Source organism: Monodon monoceros, unplaced genomic scaffold (assembly GCF_005190385.1).
Source record: "Monodon monoceros isolate NGI ecotype Baffin Bay Population unplaced genomic scaffold, NGI_Narwhal_1 Super_Scaffold_15, whole genome shotgun sequence".
NCBI lineage: Eukaryota > Metazoa > Chordata > Mammalia > Artiodactyla > Monodontidae > Monodon > Monodon monoceros.
In genome coordinates, this window is record NW_021703771.1 from 11,110,773 (window position 1) to 11,134,534 (window position 23,762).

At 40.4% G+C, this 23,762-nt stretch overlaps 1 protein-coding gene across 4 annotated transcripts in view; it reads right to left on the reverse strand.

The window, feature by feature from the left end:
* Positions 1-23,762, reverse strand: part of FILIP1 (filamin A interacting protein 1) — a 191,288-nt gene that overhangs the window by 59,889 nt on the left and 107,637 nt on the right. For all 4 annotated transcript variants that reach the window (XM_029223833.1, XM_029223835.1, XM_029223832.1 and 1 more), the window contains exon 3: positions 3,753-3,926. In XM_029223833.1, coding sequence (XP_029079666.1) covers positions 3,753-3,926 — 174 coding nt within the window. The remainder of the gene's footprint in view (positions 1-3,752; positions 3,927-23,762) is intronic.

Below are 23,762 nucleotides of genomic sequence, written 5' to 3' on the forward strand. Positions count from 1 at the left end.
AAAGCATAGGGGAAGTTAGAGGCAAACAAACAAAAACTCTACGATCCCTAAAATAGTGATAGAGAAAGAAGGGGCCATTTGAAAAACTGGTCAAAAACAACAATAACAATAAAACTCAGCTGAGCCTTCCTACTGGAGGAAAGGTTGTGACAAAAGAAAACATTTTTGTTGCCTTGAGTAGGACAAGTTACCCAAGAATTAGAGAGTTCAAACACGAGGGAAGGCGAAGTTCTGAGGAATGGTCACCTGGGTAAGGTTAGGTCCCCACTAGGTCCCAAGGCAGACAGGCTTCAGAAGGTCACCTGCGGGAAGGGGTAATACCACACCGAAACAAGGGGGCAGTAAGGAAAACCACCAGTACAAGATGGGTTTCCTAGGCCTGGACATCATGGCTGAAAAAAGAAAAAGATTCACAGGATTTCACATATGCAGGTGGGGGCTTCCCTGGCGGCGCAGTGATTAAGAATCTGCCTGCCAATGCAGGGGACACGGGTTCGAGCCCTGGTCCGGGAAGATCCCACGTGCTGGGGAGCAACTAAGCCCGTGCGCCACAACTACTGAGCCTGCACTCCAGAGCCCGTGAGCCACAACTACCGAGCCTGCATGCCACAACTACTGAAGCCTGCGAGCCTAGAGCCCGTGCTCCGCAACAAGAGGAGCCACTGCAATGAGAAGCCCACGCACAGCAACAAAGACCCAACGCAGCCAAAAATAAATAAATAAATAAAAATATGCAGGTGGAAAAGTAGAGCACCTAAAATAAGACCTAGGCAAGGAGGATGTCACCACTGCAAATCCCTAAACTTCACAAAAAGACAGATAGGTTTCAAATGCCACTCACTGAGGGCAAGGATAATGCATGAAACAGATTCCTCCACCCAACCCAGGATTCGCCATTTCCCATAATTATTAGCCTCTTGATGGCGGCAGGCTCTGTCTGATGGGGACAAGTTCCCCCACACTGACTGGCATCCTGTTGTACCTGAAGATTTTCTCTATCCACCCTCCTTCCCTCAGACACCCTCTAAGTCTCTGCCTTGATCTTGGTGACATGAGCCTGCTTTGTGCTGGGTCCTGAGGTCAAGGAATATTATTACACTTGAGAAAAATGGACCTTGGAGCTGGGGCTTTTCTTGCATTTTTAACAATTTATGAATGTGAGGTTGGTACTATGATAACTGCACATGTCCTAATAATCTTTGGACTCTTTGAGTAAACACAGAATAAAGGACTTCAGGGTGTATTAATTCAACTTTGAAAATGCCTAAGATTAAGATCCTTCTGGCTAAGGCTAAGCAGAATAAGAATTTGGGAAGGAAAGAAACTGAACCCTTAATTTCTTTGCAATTTTGCTTAAGAATTATGAACTTTGATATCTCAGACTTTAGTTTACAAGGAAGTTCAGGGGGATTTAATATTTGCTGCTTAATTTCTCCCCAGATACCTGGCAAGAGAGGGGGGTCCACCATATTGGGTTCACTGCTTAACCTTTGGTGAGTTCTGTTGGATGACCTAGCTGGGCCTAATTTGGGATGAAAATTGGAATAAGCAGCAGTGATTTTTGGCTTGAGGTACAGCATGGCTTCTAGGAACAAGAGCTGGACTATCTTCTCATGATACCAGGAGGCTAATGGAACAGTAATATATGGGATTCTTACATCATGAACTTGGAAGCAACTCTCTTGCTCCTGAGCAACAGGAACTTGATTATTAAGCCCAAAGGATTAAGAAACCAAAAATCTGTAAATGGTGGAAGAAATCTTTTCTCCTTTCAGTATTCTGTTTCTCTCACAAAGCAGGACTTCACCATTTTGCCAGTGTTGGGAAAAGTAGCTTCTGTCCTTCCCTCTACCTCCTTATTCCTTCCTCCCCAAGGGAGGAACAACTGTTCAGATTGTTGAGTTGAGGGGAGAAAGGAACCAAGAAGCATGCCCAGCTTAAGCGAACTCCAACAGGACAACCCAAAAGAAAGGTGGGTGTTTTCTGCTCTGCTCCTCTGTCCACTTGGGTTAGGCCTACTTTCTGAAGGTAAGTTGGAAACGCCTTCCTTTATGTACTGTCCATAGAACTCAGTGGGTCAGAGGCAGTGATTCTGGATGTGTGTGATCTGCTGACTTACCTCTTCCTTGAGAGGTCATACCAAGCTCTAACTTGGGAGAAAAGAACTAAGAAGCCCAAATGATACTATTTATCCAAGCCAAGTTCTTCAGTCCAGGTGATTATAATAATAATATAAAACTGATATTTTGGGCTTCCCTGGTGGCGCAGTGGTTGAGAGTCCGCCTGCCGATGCAGGGGACACGGGTTCGTGCCCCGGTCCGGGAAGATCCCACATGCCGCGGGGTGGCTGGGCCCGTGAGCCGTGGCCGCTGGGCCTGCGCATCCGGAGCCTGTGCTCCGCAACGGGAGAGGCCACAGCAGTGAGAGACCTGCATACTGCAAACAAAACAAAACAAAACAAAAAAACCGATATTTTGACCTCTCTCTGTCTTTTACTCCTCGAGTCTCTCCAGGTTTGGAGCTAAATAAGAGTGTGAGCAATTATCACCCTCAGCTCCCAGCAAATACTAATGGCTGATATTTGTTGAGTAGCTAGTATGTTCCAGACACTATGTTAAAAGTTTTACAGGCGTTGCTTCATTTAATCCTCACAACTCTATGAGATGTGCACCTGACAGAGAAGAACACTCAGGCTTAAAGAGCTGAAGTGACCTGCCCAAAGCTACAGGCAGCTAATAACTGTGGGTTATCTCAAACATGAAAGTGGATTCAGCCAGTTGACTCTATTCTATCACATATTGACAATTATCTCTTAATGCTTAAGGAAAAGATGAGAACAGAGCTCCAGTTCATCCTGGTTGCAGAAATTAGAAAATTACGGGCTGTCAATCTGTCGTGAATACTTTCTAAAGCAGGTCTTTCTGAGATCTGTCAAGCTGAGCTGCTGCAAAGGCTTGTCTTAAGCTAAATTACAATAAATTGCTTCGCACTTTTCATTTCTGTGTTCTTTATTCATTTATGATACTAATTTCGTATCTATGATTTTTTTTTTGACATGAATTCCGAAGAGTCAGTATGGCTAGATCCATCAACTGGTTCCCTGATTCTTCATTGAACTTCTGCTATGATATGAGAGTATTTTTAACATGTAATATCATGGGTAATTAACAACAATAGTTGATAGTTCCTAATACAGTCTTGTATAAAAATGATTAAATATTGTCCTATTAGATTCCCTTTCATCTTAAAGAGCTGCCCTAAGCCTTCATTGGGATTTTGCTTCAACTTTTATGTTTTAGCCATTCACATGAGACCATTTTAATGGTCTATGAGATATCAAAACTGAGTGGCTTTATAACCATAAATATCAATAATAAAAATCAGTTTAATTTTAGGCTACCAATTTGATAATAATCTGAAAATTCAATGCTAAAACCCATAAGCACCTCAAATTTTTACACATATCCCTTCTTAGAGAAATAAAAGAATAAGACTGAAGAGCAGGTAACTATGATAATCACATGAGAAACATATTTTGGGCTTTAAGTATATTTAAGGAAATACTTCTACAATTCTTATCAATGAAATGTATCCACAGTAATTCTGAATTATTTAATTATACTTTAATTCTATATTAGGGCATCATAAAATGCTTGCCTTTGAAAGAAAACGTTAAAGCGTGTAAAATGGAAGGATGTGGAGACATCCCTCTGAGGCTTCCTTCTCAGGGACTTGTCGGGGTATGTTTTTACCTCTGAGATGGGTTTCTCATACACATCTTCCCCTATGGACTTCTCCTGGGCCAGGATGGCATCTCGGTGCAGGACCCGCAGCACTTTCTCCGGCTCCGCAGACCCGTAATGAGCCTCCAGAACCTCAGGCTTGGTTTTCTCCGTCTTCAGCATGTGGATCACATCTTCCCTGGCCTGTGGTGGAAAGTGCAGCAAGGTCAGACGGTTGACAACATAAATCCTATGCCGGGCTCACAAAATCAACACGGAGTTTATTGAATATATTCCTGTCTCGTCAGGGCTATGGGCAAATTTACTGGGTGTTTTTTGTTCTTTCTTTTTTTTTTTTTTTTTTTTTTACCAAAAGCAGATTGGCAAGCAGATACTCTGCTTCAGGTTGCTAGGAAGCCGGCAAGCAGAAAAAGGGTTTGTGCTAATATTAACTACATAAAAAGTGCTTGATCTAAGTAGCAGTGATTCTGAGAAGGGGAAGGACTGCTCCTGGGGACACTTAGCCCTTTTTCAGTGCACATGAGGTCAATGACAATTTAAAGTTTTCTAGTTTTCTGTTTATGCCCTCAATATACAGTATTCAAATCTGGCTTTAAAAAAAAACCCCTGCTCTCCCCTATTCCGGTTCTAACTCCGTGTATAATTAACAAAAACAGCCTTTATTAGTGATTTCCTGTTTCCCATCAAGTGATTCATTTTGCACAGAAACACATGGTTGGGAGCTCTCATGGTGCTGGGCTGGGCTTCTCAATCTAATGTATTCCCGCTGAAGGTGAAACTTAACTCCTGTAATATCCACACTGCCAGTCAGAGTCAGGTTGGTGGGGTCAGAGTTGTTCTTTTGGTTTATTAGCAAAACTTTAGTGTCTTGTTGAAGCTCTTGAGAAAACCACATGATTATAGGCTTTCAATCATATTGACTGTGGTTCCCATCACATAATGCAAATACATCTGGATGTATTTTCTACTCATGAGGAATGATGAACTTTGTAGTTATGACGGAACTGACTTTGACCAAACGTACTCCCATCTGGTTGTATACTTGTTTTTCCAGTAATGGTGATGAGTATGAAGTACCCTTACTTCATCCCAACTTGTACCAAAGAACACACTGGTGGCAATAGAATTTCAGTCTGTGACGATGGAATAGAGTTTTCCCCTGTGTTATGCTAACTGGGGGTTTTAAATCATAAACCTGGCTCGTTATCACGGTATTCTAAACAAGGGAGCTAACTAGTTAGCCCTGAGACAGGACCATTATAAAGTTTGTCTTTTTTGAGATTTCTCACTTTTATTGCTTTTTCGTAGTCTCCAAATTCATCTAATTCCAAATGGCTAAAGACGAATTTATTACAGAAACGTCACTGGACTGGAATTTGCAAATTTTCCCTATGTTGTCTCTGCCACATATACATGTGCTCCTTTCAAGATAAAAATGGAAAATATTAATTTTGAAGCAACCAGTGGTTTGGAATTAGCGAGAAAGTTAAAGTCAGAAAATAGTTGAACGGAAAGGCAATGTGTTTCCATGCAGGGCGAAAGGACGAAGCACAGACACAGAGTCAGGCTAGCTGTACAGTGTCTTTGTGCAAATTAGAAAGAGGTGCCCGCTTCTTCCAGGAGACACAACCCTGAGTCAGAGTGCAGCCTGCCTAAGGAGCAAAGAGTGGGCTGTAGTTCACGCCTATTCAGTCCCTCTGCCAGGCACCCCTATGCAAGGCACAACTCCACATCTGTGTATGGTGACCCTGTACTGAAGGAGTCCAAGGTATGTCCATTGTTCTCAGTCTTCAGGCAGACAATGTAAACAAAGAGCTTTGCAACTGTAAATAAGTAGCTATTTTAATTTAAAAGTTTAAGCTATCCACTTTAAAAATATGTAAATATTATTGGTATCTTTCTTTTTTGCGGTACGCGGGCCTCTCACTGTTGTGGCCTCTCCCGTCGCGGAGCACAGGCTCTGGATGCGCAGGCTCAGCGGCCATGGCTCACGGGCCCAGCCGCTTTGCGGCATATGGGATCTTCCCGGACCGGGGCACAAACCCGTGTCCCCTGCATCGAAGGGCGGACTCTCAACCACTGCGCCACCAGGGAAGCCCGTATCTTTCTTTTTAACCAAATCTTTCTAGTTCTCTTGGAAGAAAACGACTGATGTGAAACACCTATTTCTTTTCTCCCTAAAAAATGTGCTTATGCTTGAACTGTGTTGACTGTGTTATGCCGCATATACCAGACATTTCATTCTGAGTTCAATTACCCTAGATGCCAATTACCAAAGAAAAAGAGGCTATGGTTATGTAACACTGTGCATTATGTATTTAGAGCCACATTACTCTTCAGGGACTAACTAAAAGCTTTTTAATTGCTGTAATAATGATCATAGAAGGAAGACGAATGTTGCCCATAAATCACTACTATTGAGAATAGTTTACTATAGTAAATCAAATATTCATATTGTGATATTTGTTTAATCAATGGAATAATAAAGATGTGATCACAATAAATTTTTTTCATTACTTTAAACATGTGATTCAATTTATGTAATTAAGATCCTACGTTTTGGGGATAAAACCACTTTACGCCTCTGAGAGTCTTGTTAATTTTTGTAGAAAAGACTGAAGTTCAAAATGTAAGAAAGTTCCTATCCTTGAACGTTACTATTTTCACTCGGAAGTTTTTGTTGTTGGTGGTGGTTTTTTGTGTTTTTTTTTTTCTGCGGTACGTGGGCCTCTCACTGTTGTGGCCTCTCCCGTCGCGGAGCACAGGCTCCGGACGCGCAGGCTCAGCGGCCATGGCTCACGGGCCCAGCTGCTCCACGGCATGTGGGATCTTCCCGGACCGCGGCAAGAACCCGTGTCCCCTGCATCGGCAGGTGGACTCTCAACCACTGCGCCACCAGGGAAGCCCCCACTTGGAAGTTTTATCACAAGCAAGGAAAGTCTTAGGGTGCTGGGGAGCTGCTAAATAGGCCACTGTATTTACGTAGATGTAAAAGGACACAGAGGGAGGAATACTTTGAAGAGGGCTCTAGAAAGGGGAGAAAAGGAGGTCATAGGAAGAAGAGACAATGAAAATGTTCAACTGACTTAGTCCTGGTGATGGAGGAGAATAAATAGGAGCTTAGGGTATAGAAGCAGACACAGAGGGGTCACAGCCTTCTCTTCCATCCTACCTGGTTCCCCTTTGTGCCAAGGGAGACATACGGACGCCCAAAACAAAGATGTGCCTGCAGAATTGAAACTGCAACCCGTGGAGCAAGGGGTTGTCTCAATTGGCTGCATAAGGAGCTGATTCCAAACACAGGGGGGCAGCAGAGGGCCGCTGTGCAAAGCCTGGGGCCGACAGGTGAGTGTGTGATCCGTCTCACAAAGTCAAGGGTGGGTATCTGGTCTTTGCTGTGAAAGTAGGGATGGGGCGACAGACACAGGACAGGTGGAGCCCACACAGGTGGTATAGTTCAAAAGAAGGCTGAATCCAATCATCCATTCAATAAATATTTGTGCACATTCAGTACTGGAGATATAATTGCATCCTGAAGCATTGAAGTCTAGGGAGAAATAGACAATCAGTTGAAAGTCACTTACATTATAACATGACAAACCTTGGGATGGAGGAGATACAGGGGGCTAAGAACTTGGTCCAGAAGAACACTTGACTTGAATCTGAGCTGACGGAGGAGGCTTCCTGGAGAAAGTGACCCGAAATCTCACAATAAGTACTTGAGCCAGAGAAAGAGGGGTGGAGCTAGGCTAAGAGTGTTCTTGGCCAAGGGAAACCTGTAGGCAAAGGCCAAACTGAATAGATTTAGATGCATGGGCTGGGGCCACAGGAGGCTGAAGTGATAAACAACGGGCAACTCATGAAAAGCCTCTAAACCAGGCAGTGAGTTTGCATTTTATCACAGAACAGCAAGAAGCCTTGGAATTTTTAAGCATCGGGATTGTGACACGGTCAGATGGTTGGAAAGATCATCCATCTGCTGTGTTAAACACAAAATCTGAATCAGCAGATCTGATGGTGTAACCCAGGAATTGTGATTTAAAATATCTCTGCAGGTGATTATGAAGCATAGCTGCACTTAGAAACCACTACTTTAGGCCAATTCAGCACCAAAAGCACTTAAAATGTCTGCTCTGTTCAAGGTTCCCAGGAGGCTCACCTGATTCCCGGGGACTTGCTTGCCCCAGAGGTTTCTCCTGTTCTCACTGTGTTATCAATTCCACTGGTTCTTCTTCACCAAGGAATCATGGTCACTTCAGACCAGCAGCATAAACTAGGAGGGTCCCCAGAAACTGGTGAAAGTATTTGCTACCTCTGTGCAAATGAGGGTGACCAACTGTCCTGGTTTGCCTGGGACCAAGAAGAACAGAATCCCACAAAGCTGGACTTCTGCAAATCTGGACAGTTCCAGGCAAGATGGGACGAGTTGGTTATCCCAGGGCAAACACGGAGTGGTCAGGAGACTGGATATTTCAAAATGTCCCTGCATCTGGCAGGGCAGCCATGGTGGACTTAACTGTACTCAGAAACTGAATTTCACTGACAGTGTTTCCAAAACTTAGCTTTCTTTACAGGCAAAACTCCATCATTGATGATTATGCCTAGTGACAATCTTAACTATTTTTCAAACTTGTGGGTTTTTTTAATCTTTGGGAAAAACCCATAATGAGTAGGAAAGAATGCTTAGTTCTTATGCCCATGTGACATAGCTGTTCTACACTCCTAAAATGGGTACATGTCTAACTTTGGGAGGACAGAGGAATCAGAATGAGCTGTGGAACTTCAAATTAAACATGGTGCATCCTCTTAAAGCACTCAGATTACTTAAAGACTAGGGTAGGTGGTAAGTAGTTTAAAACCCTTTCAGAAGATTAATACAATATTAATATTTACTTGAATGTTTAGGACAAAACACAAGACTTAAAAAACATTTGCTTGAGGTGGACAGCTTGGGACAGCTTCTTAGACGATGCCACCATGATCCCCAGACTGGCAGTCCACTCAATTAGGCTGAGAGGGAACACAGCCAGGTGGGAAGTTTGAGAAGCCTGCCCCTAACTATTGACATTGCACACCTCAAACAAGACATTCCCTGCCAAGAGCTGTTGACCTTGAATGGAGGATGCATTTTTTTTTTTCTTTTTGGGCACGCCAAGCAGCATGTGGGATCTTAGTTCCCCAACCAGGGATCAAATCCACAACCCCTGCAGTGGAAGCACGGAGTCTTAACCACTGGACACCAGGGAAGTCCCTGGAGGATGCATTTTGAGGAAAGAATAAATTTGTTTCTATGCTATGGAAGAATCAGAATGTCACGGTTTCTAAACACCATCACTTCTTCAAATTATTCAGTTAACCACATAAATATGGTCTATTGCTGCACTGAGCTAAGGAGCGCTGGAAAAGATGGTCCTGGAATACCAACATATGCCCATTCTGTAAATGCCTTCCCATTCTGGGAACTCAACTCAATGTTCCGTATCTGTTTAAATAATGTAATTTATTAGTTTACTTGCCTATTTCTTTCTTAGGCTGTGAGCTGCTTTGAGAGCAGGGACTGTGTCTGCAGTGTCTACTAAAGGGTGCCTGCCCACATGATAGGCACTCAGTAAATATTTGTGGAAATAAATGTAAAATTAAGTGATGTGAAGTCAGAGAGGCATAAACTGCCGCTGAAAATCTCAGAACAACCTTAATTATTTAGCTTTGTTTAAAAGAGTTAAACAATTACATTTTTCAACTTCTGCTCTTTCATCTGACGTTCTTGTCTACAATATAGGAGTCACTTTGTTCTTCTCAAGTTTATTCCAAAAAGAAAATATGTAAACTGAATAAGGAAAAGCAGTACATTCCACTAGAATGTTACAACAGGAAACAATCTTTAAACCTCATACAAATTGAATTATACTATTTACCTTAGTTAGGTAAAATGGAATATTATAAACGTATTGGAAGAAAAAAAGCTAAGTAATTTATGATGGCATTAGCTATTATTATAGAAATTAAACCCATTTTTTTGCTCCTCAGTGTTAGAAAGCAAAGTTAACATAATTAGTGACAAAACAACATACAAGGAGAAGATTCAGCTATGGTTAGTTTAGAGGGCCATTGGGGCTAAAAATGTGTCTTTAGGTTTTTTCTGGAGAAATTTCTCTCCACAACTATATGGTTAATAATAGCCTAAAAGTCTCTATACTGCTTGTTCATTAAAGATTACTCCTTTCTAGCACTTCAGACCAAATATTATCTAAAAGAAAACTTTTATTAAAATATCACAAGCAGATGCTGTTTTTCATATTAAAACTTGCTTTTATTAATACCATGATAGCTTGAATTTTTAAAAGTAAAATTCCTAAAAATCCCAATTATGTTTTTTGCAGAAATAGAAAAATCCATTCTAAAGTGCATATAGAATTTCAAGGGACCCCAAAGAGCCCAACAGTCTTGAAAGAGAACAAAGTTGGAGGTCTCACACTTCCTGATTTCAAAACTTACAACAAAGCTACAGCAATCAAAACAGTGTGATACTGCCATAAGTACAGACATTTAGACTAGTAGAATAGAACAGAGATCCCAGAAATAAAACCTCACATATATGGTCAAATGATTTTCAATCAGAATGCCAAGACCATTCAATAGAAAAGGATAGTCTTTTCAACAAATGATGCTGGGAAAACTGTATATCCACAAAGAATGAAGATGCAAAAGAATGAAGATGGACCCTTACCTTACACCACATACAAAAATTAACTCAAAACGAATCAAAGACCTGAATGGAGAACTAAAACTCTTAGAAGAAAACAGGGGAAAAACTTCATAATATTGGATTTGGCAATGATTTCTTGGATATAACACCAAAAAAGCAAGCAATAAAATAAAAAATAGATAAGTTGAACTACATCTAAATTTGAAACTTCTGTGTATCAAAGAACACAATCAACAGAGTGAAAAGCAACCCACAGAATGGGAGAAAATATTTGCAAATCATATATCTGATAAGGGGTTAATATCCAGAATATACAAAGGACTCCTATAACTGAACAACAACAACAAAAACCCTGATTTTAAAATGGGCAAAAGACCTAAATAGATGTTTCTTTTTAAAATTTTACTGAAGCATAGTTGATATACAATATTATGTAAGTTACAGGTGTACAATATAATGATTCACAATTTTTAAAGTTTATACTCCATTTATAGTTATTATAAAATATTGACTATATTCCCCATGTGGTACAATACATCCTTGTGGCTTACTTTATACCTAATAGTTTGTACCTCTTAATCCCCTACCCCTGTATTGCCCTTCCCCACTTCCCTCTCCCCACAGGTAACCACTAGTTTGTTCTGTATATCTGTGAGTCTGCTTCTTTTTTGTATATTCACTAGTTTGTTGTATTTTTTAGATTCTACATATAAGTGATATCATACAGTATTTGTCTTTCTCTGCCTGACTTATTTCACTTAGCTTAATGCCCTTCAAGTCCATCCACGGTGTTACAAATGGCAAAATTTTGTTCTTTTTTATGGTTAAGTAGTATTCCATTGTATGTATATATTTATGTGTGTGTGTGTGTGTGTGTGTGTGTGTGTGTATATATATATATACACACACATATACACACCTTCTTTATCCATTCATCTGTTGCTTCCATATCTTGTTAGGTTGCTTCCATATCTTGGCAGTTGTAAATAATGCTGCTATGAACATTGGGGTGCATGTATCTTTTTGAATTTGTGTTTTTGGGTTTTTTCAGACACATACCTAAATAGACATTTCTCTAAAAATATACAAATGGCCAACAAGCACATGAAAAGACACTCAATATTGCTGATCATTAGGGAAATGCAAATCAAAACCACAACGAGATCCCACTTCACATACATTAGGATGGCTATCATCAAAACAAACAGAAAAACAAAAAACAGGAAATAAGTATTGGCAAGGATGTAGAGAAATTGGAATCCTTGTACACTGTAAAATGGTTTAGGCACTATGGAAAACAGTATGGTGGTTTTTCAAAAAATTACAAATAAATTACCATATCATCCAGTAATTCTATTACTGATAAATTACCATATGATCCAGTAATTGAAAGCGGGAACACTTAGGTTTATAGCAGCATACTATTAGCAATCGCCAAAAGGAGGAATACAACATCTGTACTCACTGACAGATGAATGGATAAACAGATGTAGTATATACATACCCTCCAATATTGCTCAGCCTTTTGAGAAAAAGGAAATTCTGACACATGCTACAACCTGGATGAACCTTGAAGACACTTAGCCAAGTGAAATAAGCCAGTCACAAAAGGACAAACACTATTCCATTTATATGAGGTACTTAGAAAAGTCAGATTCATAGAGACAAAGGAGAGTGGTGGTTGGCAGGGACAGGAGGGAAAGGAGGATGGAGAGCTATTGTTTAATGTGTACAGAGTTCCAGGTTTGGAAGATGAAAAACATTCTAGAGATGGATGCATGGTGGTGATAGTGCACAGCAAGGTGAATGCATTTAATGCCAATGGATTGTACACTTAAAAATGGTTAAAATGGTAAATGTTATGTATATTTTGCCACAATTAAAAAAGAAGTACCACCTTGTTCACCCCCGAAAAGTTCAAATAAGAAAAGAAAATACAAACCATCCCCAATCCTTTATCTAGAGAATACCACTTTTTTAAAAAGGTAAAATTCCATGTAGAAAATTATAAAAGTGCAGTCATGTTTTCTTGTGATTAGTTATCTGAACATGACAGTCATCCATGGATTTAAACACATTTTCTTTACTTATGTGGTTTTCTTTTTTTTCTTTTTTTTTTTTTTTTTTGCGGTACGCGGGCCTCTCACTGTTGTGGCCTCTCCCATTGCGGAGCACAGGCTCCGGACGCGCAGGCTCAGCGGTCATGGCTCATGGGCCCAGCCGCTCCACGGCATGTGGGATCCTCCCGGACCAGGGCACGAACCCGCGTCCCCTGCATCGGCAGGCAGACTCTCAACCACTGCGCCACCAGGGAAGCCCTCTTCTATTTTCTTTTTTACCCACATTGGGATATTAATAGCAAGACACCTGCTGTGTCCCGGATTAGAAATTAGATAAGGCCACAGGTTCCCCCCTTCAGTGCTGTGGTTCTGCAGTGTATAGTTTCTTAAGTTCCAAAAGACTACAGGCTTTTGGTTCTGTGCTAATAAAGACCTTAGGCAGAGCCCTTGAACTGCCTACCCCTACATGTAATCAGGTCCAACAGACAGAGTCCAGTTTTCTGTGCACTGGTTGAGAAGCTGAATTCCGTAAAACGTGGGAGAAGTCATTGCTGAGGCACAACTCTGTGATTGTTTTCTCACTGTAGTTGTTTACCCAGCTGCATGAATTTAACCCCATCAACGTAAACCAGCTAGAGGAGAGAGACCCAAGACAGATACAGCATCTGTACCAGACCTTGCACCGATAGCTGTATACAGACACCTCTGGTCCAATTCTGCTTATTTATGTAAATTTTCTTCACCTCCTTACTTTATCCTGTGATTGTCTCCTTCCCATATAGTCTCTAGAAGTATTTTTCAAGCTTGAGTGAAATCCTTCCATGTAATCTTGTCTGGAGGACTGACTGGCTGGGTGGCCCTGACACAGGGCTATTTGCATGAGGAACCCCGGCTCTTCCTGGGAAAGAGCTCATTCCAGAGGAGGAAGGGCATCATTTTGGTTGAAGGACAATGGGGCAGGGTCAGAGGGGAAGGGTGAGTCTGAGTGCAGCACAGCGTCTGTCACTCCGACACCCTTCCAGCCCAGACGCCTCGACCCCCGCCTGAGTCCCAGGGTGAGGGACTGTCGTAAGAGAGCCCAATAAGAACTAGAAGAATTGGTAAATTAGAATTCAGCAGTCGGCAGGGAAGGCGGGAAGGGGCAGCCCTCTCTATCTGGCATCTCGCTCTCGGCGTACACATCAGTCTGAGCCGCCTCTAAGTAGACACCAACTGATGTACACGGAGGAGAAAGCCCTGGGTCTCACACAGCAGTGCTGGCTGTGGGCTGGAGGGGGGAAAAGGGCCAAGTGGCAAATGCCAAACGGTAGCCTGGAGCAGGCTGTGCAACACGTGTGGGTCACCCTCTGGGGACTCCCTGCGCATAAGGGGCCTGGCATCCCACAGAGCAGGTGAGGGCACAGGGAACGAGAGGGAGAAGGTAGTTTCTTTGATCTTATTTTCATCCTCTGACTGGTGAGGGCTGGGAAATATAAGTAATACTCTTTCAAAAGAGAAGATATTTCAATCAAACAAGACTACACTGTCTAGAAAATATTTATATGTAAGGTTTATTTGAATCACATAACATTAAATTCCTTAGGATTTGTTGTGTTTTTTGAGGTATTCATTTCAGCCTCTGACCTAAGTGATTTGTATATTTGTAGCATACATTTGACTAACTTAGAACAAGTAGAGTTTAATTTTTTGAACAAAAATACAAGAAAATCTCAGCCGCTATGAACCTACAGGGCATGTCACACTGAATATTTACTTTTATAAGTAATTGAAAAATATTTACTTTAAACAACAGAGTTGTTTATCTGTAGGGGTTTGGGAATAGGATGAATTCCCAAACTGAATTCATTTAGAATTCAAATGAATTATGAAGTCCCTTTCCTTTCAAAAAAGAATGTAATATACATAAGTTAATGTCTTTCTGAGAACTCAGGGTCGTCATTCTGAGTATCAGCTGTTCTGGTGTACTGAAGATGTTTATTGTAATGTGCTTCCTTAACCCACTTGCTTTTTGTCTTTCTTTATTTTTTTATTATTTTTATTTTTGGCTGCATCGGGTCTTAGTTGCAGCACGCAGCCTCTTCGTTGTGGCACTTGGGCTCTCTCTAGTTGAGGCGTGCAGGCTCTGTAGTTGTGACATGCAGGCTTAGTTGCCCTGCAGCATGTGGGATCTTTGTTCCCCAACCAGGGATTGAACCCACGTCCCCTGCATTGGTAGGTGGATTCTCAACCACTGGACCACCAGGGAAGTCCCTGTCTTTCTCTTTAAACAAGTTGCTGATGGAAACTGAGAGCTAGTTTTTTGCTTATTTTTACTCCTGCTCAAGAGAAGCAATGTGGTACAAACAGCATGCACTTGGGACTCTTGAGTTAGAAACATACATCAGCACTACTGCTAGTGTGACCTGAATGAGTTAGCTTCTCTGAACTCAGTTTCTTCATCTGTAAAATGGGCACAGCAGTAGTTCCCTCACAGGTTTTACATGAGCTGATGTATAAAGGTACCTGGCAAATGTTAGCTACCCTGCCCTTTGGCAGCCAAACAGACTTATTGTGGCTCTACTAACGTGACCTTCAGCCACTTAGCTCTGAACTTCATCTTCCCCACCCTGTCAGAGATTGAAATATATGTGAAGTGGTTAATATAGTGCCTGAAATACTGTGGATGCCCAATAAAAGGCAATTTCCTCTTTTTTCTTTTCTCATAGGAGTGAGTTGACTGATGTGGAACAGCTGGATCTATTGGGCAACACAGCGAAAAGCCTTTCCACAAACTGCATCAGTAAGTCAAAGGCTAAGGCAGTTCTCCTCAGCCCTGTGGCTCTCGATATCCTGTGAATCCCCGGACCACTCATAACAGTACCTGCAGTACCTGTGCCACAGGCTTCACAGACACTGGCAGCCCCTGCTGGCTTGCCCCGCGCCTCCGAGCCCCCTGCACTATTTGTTGGTGTGCTTTGAAGGAGCAGCTCCTTGCTGAATTCAAGCATTTGGACTCCACAGTTTACGCGAGAGTCTGCAGTTTCTTCATCACCCCTGCCAAAAGTTTATGTTGCAGCAGGAATGACTTAACAATTTTTCCTAAACTTTTCTGAGTATTCTATTTAAAACCTGGCATCAGTAAGAAACAATGTCAAACAGCACATCTTGTGCTAGCACTGAGGCTGGAAGCATTGCCTCTAAATGAAGGTGCAACCAAAGCCAAGCCCTCTGATTTAGGAAAAGAAAGTAAAAGTAAGTACAAAAATAGAAATGTTGAGCTTCCCTGATGGCGCAGTGGTTAAGAATCCACCTGCCAATGCAGAGGACACGGGTTTGAGCCCTGGTTCAGGAAGATCCCACGTGCTGCGGAGCAACTAAGCCCGTGCGTCACAACTACTGAAGCCCACGCATCACAACTACTGAAGACCAAGTGCCTAGAGCCACAACAAAGAAGCCACTGCAACGAAGAGTAGCCCCCACTCGCTGCAACTAGAGAAAGCCCTTACGCAGCAACGAAGACCCAACGCAGCCAAAACTAAATAAAATAAAATAATTAAAGAAAAAAAATAGAAATGTTAATTTTTTAAAAATTACATCTTTGATGTTTAATAAAATTCTTATGAGTTCCTAGTTGGAATGCCCTTTTTTAGAGAAAGGAGACTCCTGAAAAAGGCACAAGATTTCTGTACTGTTTGTGATCTTTTTTTTAAAAAATAAATTTATTTATTATTTATATATTTATTATTTTTGTCTGCGTTGGGTCTTCGTTGCTGCGCATGGGCTTTCTCTAGTTGCGACGAGTGGGGGCTACTCTTCGTTGCGGTGCGTGGGCTTCTCATTGCGGTGGCTTCTCTTGTTGCGGAGCACCGGCTCTAGGCATGCGGGCTTCAGTATGTGGCTCGTGGGCTCTAGAGCGTAGGCTCAGTAGTTGTGGCGCACGGGCTTAGCTGCTCCGTGGCATGTGGGATCTTCCTGGAGCAGGGCTCAAACCCGTGTCCCCTGCCTTGGCAGGCAGATTCTTAACCACTGCGCCACCAGGGAAGCCCCGGCTAACTGCTTTTAGGGACAATATTTGGCATTCTGGTGCCAAATCCCAGATTGAAATGCCAAATCTACCCTTTTAAAGTGAAAATGTAGTGGATTACATCTGCTTATACAATTACCAAGCTTTTTTACTCTATTGGACCACATTCAAAAGTTTTTTATCAAGAAAACCTCATGTGTGCTGTTACCTAAGTGTCAGTGTTTAGGAACCATGTGATGCTCTGTGATTTGAGAATAGATGTAAAATGTGTAGCCCTGCCCTTTCTGTCGCCTGATACTTCCCTAATCACTGTACTTATCACTTCGTAACCACTATTGCTCGTTTTCTCCCTTCCCACAAGACTGGCAGCCCAGGGAGGCCACAGCCTCTTGTTCTCTTGTGTCCCTGGCCCCTAGCACAGGACCCAACTCAATAAACTTTTGTTACATGTATGAGTAAAGTGTGTGTGTATGTGTGTGTGTTGTGTGCGTGTATTCTCCTTATCCAACAGCAGTGTCTTGTGTTTCCCCTTTTCTAAGCATGTCTACTTTCTCTTTTGAGGACAGAATAGCTTCTTAAAAATCTACCTTTTACCTTTCACTACACAAAGCTTAGACCCCAAAAGATACTGGCTTATTACTTCCTTTTATGTTCATGAAATTCCTGTCAAATCTCGCCATGATTCAAGGAACAAATAGAAATGAATTACAGTAGATTCTCATTATCTGCAGTAGTTGTTTTCTGTAAAGTTACCACAAACAGTGAGTTAGAGAACACGGAATCCTTGCTCTGGGGGAAATGCAGTTAGGTTCCCACAAGTCTCTCATCACAATATTTTCATCATCCATCAGTATATAACCTTGTTTTATGTGTTTCTTTCTTTAAAGACAGATGAGTGAGTGAATGAATGAATGAATAAATGAATGATGAATGAATATACATGAGTAGTTATCTGACTTTGAAGGGGGAAAACATTTTCTCTGAAATGACAAAGAAAGAGATTAGAGATTCTACATGTGAAAAAAAATCGTAGCCAATTAAATGGCCAAAAAACATATTTGTAACAACTATGACAGACATAAGGTAACTATGCTCAATTATAAAGAGTTCACAGATTCAGTGAAAAAAAACTCTAAGGCTCAATAGAAAGTCATAAATATACAATTTACTTATATATAAAATGTTCATTAGGAAATAGTTCAACTTAACTAACAACTAAATAAATGTAAATTAAAGCAATGGTGAGATACCGTTGCTCAGCCTTAAATCGGAACACATTTTAGAACTATAATAGTCATTGTAGTGAGAGTTTGATTAATGGGCATTTTCATAGTTTTGTTGGGAAGGTTCTGGAAAACAATTTGGTAATAGATGCATACAAGAGACCTTTTCATTGAGGAGTTTAACAAGAAGGACAGAGATTTGTGCATGAGTATGCTCATTATGATGCTACTTATAACAGTGAAAAGATTGGAATCAATGTAAATATTCAATGATAAGGAAATATTTGAATAAAATATAATACTTCCATAAGATAAAATATTTTACAGACTTCAAATAATGTATTTCGAGGGATGTTGAATGAGGTGGGAGATGCTTATAACGTTATTCAAATTTGTGTGTACACCGTGCTTGCAATTATGTAAAACAAATATATGTGAAGAAAAATACACATATATTCACAATTGTTCTTTCAGGATGTTAGAATTATGGGTGATTAATGTTTTTCTTTGTAACTTTTAAACATTTCTAAATCATTGTTTCTCAAACTTTTTTCAGTTTTGTGCTTCTAAGGAGACTTTTTAGATATTTTTTTCCTAATCTCTCCCTTAATGAAACTTTAATGTACATCTGTTAATGTACTGTGATCTTTCTGAGGTGCACAAACCATTATGACATTTAAAATTTCTTTATCCCTCTCTAAGAACTAATTTTACCCTGTTGGGAAGCTCTCATTGAGAATACATATTCTAAATGATCTACATTGAACTACTTTTACTTTGATAGTCAGATAAAATGTTTTTTAAAAGAAAGTTCCAGAATGGGTAGTATCAACTCAGAGGAATAAATCTCTAATAGTAGAATTTTTCCTACTCTGGTACCTGAAATTTTGAAACAATTATCTTTTTATCATGTCTAAAATTGCTTATGTAAGTAAACATGTATTCCAACTAATATGTCTGGCTCTATATGTGCAATATGAAACTAACATATTTTTCAGGGAAGGATAGAGTTGAATTTAATAACAACCAATATTTTAATTGCACCCTGGTGTGAACAAAATTATTGTCATGGGTATTACTTATTTCTCTTAACTCCATTCTACAGATGAAGAAAATAAGGCTCAAAGAAATTAAATAGCTTGCCCAAGGTTACATGATTTGTAAGAAACAGAGTTATCTGATTTCAAAATATTTATTCTTTCCATTACAAGTTGCTCTGGGGGTCAGTAACAGTTTTCTGTGAGAATATGATATAAACACAAAGCAAGAGAAGGCCCTGGAATGAAACTCACTGGGTAATATTTCCCATAGTAACATTCATCCACAAATGGTACCACCACCATCTGGTCCAGTTTCCCCACACGATGTAACTTGATTCGCTTGCCACGATCTTGCCAACATTTTTTGAGCACTGTCATCTTTTTAGTAACTTCCCTAAAAATGTCACATTCCTCTCTTCACGCCAGGGCATGTGAGGTCGGTGAACCCAGTCCTGCAAACTTCCTTCTCTGACTCTCCAAGACCCCTCCACTGCTGCTGGGAGACGGCCCTAGAGCATGACTTCTTGCAATGTACTTTGAAGTAGATAAAATATGCAGTCATGGACATCTGTCTGTTATTTCCTGCACTCACAGCTTTGTTCTTCTTTATTGCCAGAGAATTCTATGGATGATGTCACTTTTCTCTGAAAAGAACAGGCCATCAGAGCTTTTCACTGACATAATTAATTATCTGTAGCTTGACTCTAAGCCAGAAAATTCGCAAGGCACAGCCCCCAAAGAATTAACTCTACTGTGCTTGCTATTCTTAAACTTTTAAAGAGACAGGGTACCCTATCTTTTTTTTTCCCAGACCCTGATAATGGTATTTTTGTTCAGTGATATCAAGTAACAGAAAGTGAACTGGGGCAGTATTCTATGATTTCACAAGGAAGACCTCCGGTTCAATAGGCAGCAAACTCAAAAGGTCGCTACAGATCAAGTATACAAAGCAAAGCTTTTAGGGCTTAGTCTTAAATGCTACAGGACTGCATCACAATTACTGAATAGACTGGGGGATCCTGTGAATCTGCAGCCAAAAAATGAGATCTCAACCAAAGCTAACCATGTTAAATTACCCACAAGGTGAAAAGCTTCAGTTTACCAGCCACAAAAGCCTATAACATCACTGTATTTAAACTTTACAAGATATAAGAAGTTACCAGAATGACTCACATATTTTGAGTTTTCACCTGTGTCTTTATATAGATCTAAGGCAAATTAGCCAGTTCATCAGAAAATGTCGCCATCCATTCTGCTGGGTTTATGAGATTATGTAAATGAGCTATTACTTGTCTCTTTAAACCTGGGGCTCTGTGGGGAATGATCAACACGACGCATGTCATAACATGGTGGAGGGTCTGAAAGAATCAAGGCCCTGAGTTCTGGACCTGCTGTTCACTGGCTGAGTGATAACATAAGATGCAGGAAGCCTCTCAACTTTCTCAACTCTAGTAGAAAGAGCAGTATCCTATCTAGCTCAAAGAATTATCTAAGACTGCAGATTTGAATGTGTATATAATTATGGCCTCCCCCTGAAAGGAACTGTTACTTATGGCCTCTTTTGCTGCCTTGATTCTGCATAAACCAGTTTAAATTGGGCTCTCTCTGGATTAATTTAATTTAGTAAATTATCTCTTTAGATCTACTGTCAAAATTCTTAAAGATTTAAACTTATAATGTAATAAATGTTGATTATTTTTTAAAGATCAACATTACAGAATCAACAGTAAAGAAAAAGTGAAGGTGTATGCCACTTTCTCCCAAATTCCACTCCCCAGGGCTGATTCTATTAATAATTTGAAGTTGATCTTTTCAGGATTGTTTTTCTCTATAGATACATAAATGCAGATGTCAGCACAGACACACTTTCTCTGTCTCTGTCTCTCTTTCTATTGCTCTCTGCCTAATATTATCGAGCATTTACTATATGCCAGAAAATGTGTAGAGTGCTTTGCAAACATTATCTTGTTTAAACTTCACAGTAACCTTAACAAATAGGTACTATTATTATCACCATTTTGTGGACGAGGGATCTGAATTGGTACAAAGAAGTTCTGTAATTCGCCCAGCCTGTGTGGTGGCAGGATGCAAATCTAGGCAGCCTAACTCCAGAGCTGGCAATCTTAATATTATACTTTATGGATTCCCCCTATGTACCTATCAATATAGAGTCTCTCAAATATGTACCACTTTATTTTTTTATTCTAATAGAATGGAAAGCTCAAGAAGAATGAAATTCTATTGATGCTAATTCTCGTTTCACCAGAGCTAACAGTTATGTCTTGCTTATTTGTTTTTCAATAACTTGACTGTCTTCTTTATTTATACATGTCCAGCTGTCAACTGAGTCTTTTCCAGTTTTCTTAATTCTTTTTGCCTGAATCTGTAACCCAAAGTTTAGATCAAACACTAATAACCCACCCCCAAAAAAATTCCAAGGGAAAGACCAGATAATTGTGTTGGACTAGAATCCACTGTGTTGAATTTGTTTGAAATAAACATCTCTACTGTGATTATGCCTGTAGTAATTAAATAAAATCTTTACCAAACATCTCTTTGATTTGCCCCGTTACCTTCTCTGGATGAAAGCTGAAGGACGTGGCTACTGCTTCTGTTTCCACTAACATCAACACACACCATAGATGGAGCAGTTAATTAACTCCTTCCTTCTTCCTTCCCTCCTTCCTTTCTTCTTTCTATTTACTGATTTATTAACTTAACAGCTCCATGTAAATTTATTTTGCTAGTTGTTACGATGAATCCCACATGAGGAGGACATAATCCCATTCTTGCATGACTTTATAATCCACTAGGAATGAAATTTGGGAAGTTAACTCCTATAGCTAATTATTCATCAAGCCACCTTTTGAAAGGAAGGATGGGAGGAAAGTTCTAGAGCATGGGATAGCATAGGGAAGCCATGAGAAAGGATCAACTTTAATTTCAGTTTTTTGACTAACTTAAGTGGCTCCAAGTTTTAGCAGAACAGTTGATTCATAGAACTGCAGGAATTTAGAGTAGGAAAGACCTTGAACCCTTTGATTTACAACTAAGGAAACAGAGGTTCAGAGAAGCCAATGATTTGCCCAAGAGATACAACTGATTGGCTGTTGATTATATATTAGTACCCAGGTCTCTTGATTCTCAGACCAGAGAGCTCTCCACTTTACTAAATCACTAGTGAATACATGGCAACAATCTCAAGTAGGAATTAATCCATATGCTAATTAATTAGTTTTTTAAATGTGAACTGAGCAATTTTTTGGCCAGATCAATTTTTTTTTTTTTTTTGAGGTACGCGGGCCTCTCACTGTTGTGGCCTCTCCCGTTGCGGAGCACAGGCTCCAGACGCGCAGGCTCAGCGGCCATGGCTCACGGGCCCAGCCGCTCCGCAGCATGTGGGATCCTCCCGGACCGAGGCACGAACCCGTGTCCCCTGCATCGGCAGGCAGACTCTCAACCACTGCGCCACCAGGGAAGCCCCTGGCCAGATCAATTTTTAAAATAAACATTTGAATTCTATTGGGCACACTTGAAGGAATCTTGGCATTCCATAAAAAAGTAGTTGATATTTCTCTGAAATTTGATTATATATTCAAACATTATTTGTCCATTAGCAATAGGAATATTGATGCTGAGCTCAAAAATATTGGATTCAACATTTTTACCTTAATTTTCAGATCAGTGAGTACATGTATTTATTTACGCATTATTTACAGCATGCGTCTTCCCATGTGCAATTCCTACATCAACCAATTTTTTTATAGTCCTCTTGAGAGAAGATGTTGGAAAAACTTGATTTTGTTATGTTTATCAGCAACTACTGCCAATAACCAATCATCATTCAAAGTGGGGAGCACTCTAGTTCAGCATGTTATATATCATGTTTTCATTACTTGCAGCCCCTTAGGATTTTTTTTTTCATGATAGCCTAAGCCTGAGCTTTATCTGACAGCATGACTTTGATTCTGATGTTTAAAAATCTCTGCCTTACTAGCTTGTATTATGTTCCCGGTGTATCAGCTTTTTCATAATAAATGACCAAGAACAACTGGCTAAGATTCATATTAATTGCTGGGAAGCTTCAGGGAAAAAAACTTTGATTATGATACAGTGGATAAAATGGTTCATGGTCCCCTAGTCTACTTCAAACTCCTGCTGCTTATTTGTAGTTACCAAGTTGCCAAACATTGTTGTTTCAGATGATTGATATGCATTGACCTCTACTGAGTTTTCATGGTTAGGGATCTTATCTGAGCTGTCATTATCATGCTTCATCATCCAAAAGCCAGTGGTCAGATGAAAGTGTGGTGAAGATGACTAAATAAAAGAGGCAGGTGGATGAGATCAGACAACCAGGGTTGCCAGATTGCTCAATGCTGAACTCATCATGTCATGTTCAACAGTGATTAGTCTTAAATAATATGATGGGAATATCCCAAAATTTCCTTCCAATTTCCCCATGACCTTCAAGGCCAACAAGCATGAAGTCTGAATGGCCTCTTTCTGCAGCCACTCTTCACACATGCTTAATCCCAAGAACTAATTTAGCAAGACACCACGGAGCTGCAGCAATATGGCCTCACTCTTTCCAGCTGAAGTGCTAGTAGCCATCTCACAGATGGTGTCATTTTCATGGGGATCAGTTGAAAGGCTTCCATCCCAAGATGACTTAACCAGAGCAAAACTATTTGAAGCATCTCTTCCTGACATATCTGGCGCATCTCCTAAGGACTCACCAAAGCCGTAAATAAAGAAAACAATTGTGTCCTTCTGATATTGCAGCTGCTAAAATGGAGACATTTTGTACTTTAGGTACCACAAGTAAAACCCAGAGAAAACTCAACCCCCTCACCTCTCAGACTCAAGTCTGCTTTTGGCATCTTTTATAATGCTATATCTCACCTAATCTCCATCTCCTGAAACTCTTTCACTATGCTCTTTGAAACACACATTCAACCACAAGCCACTTCTAAGTTCACAAAAG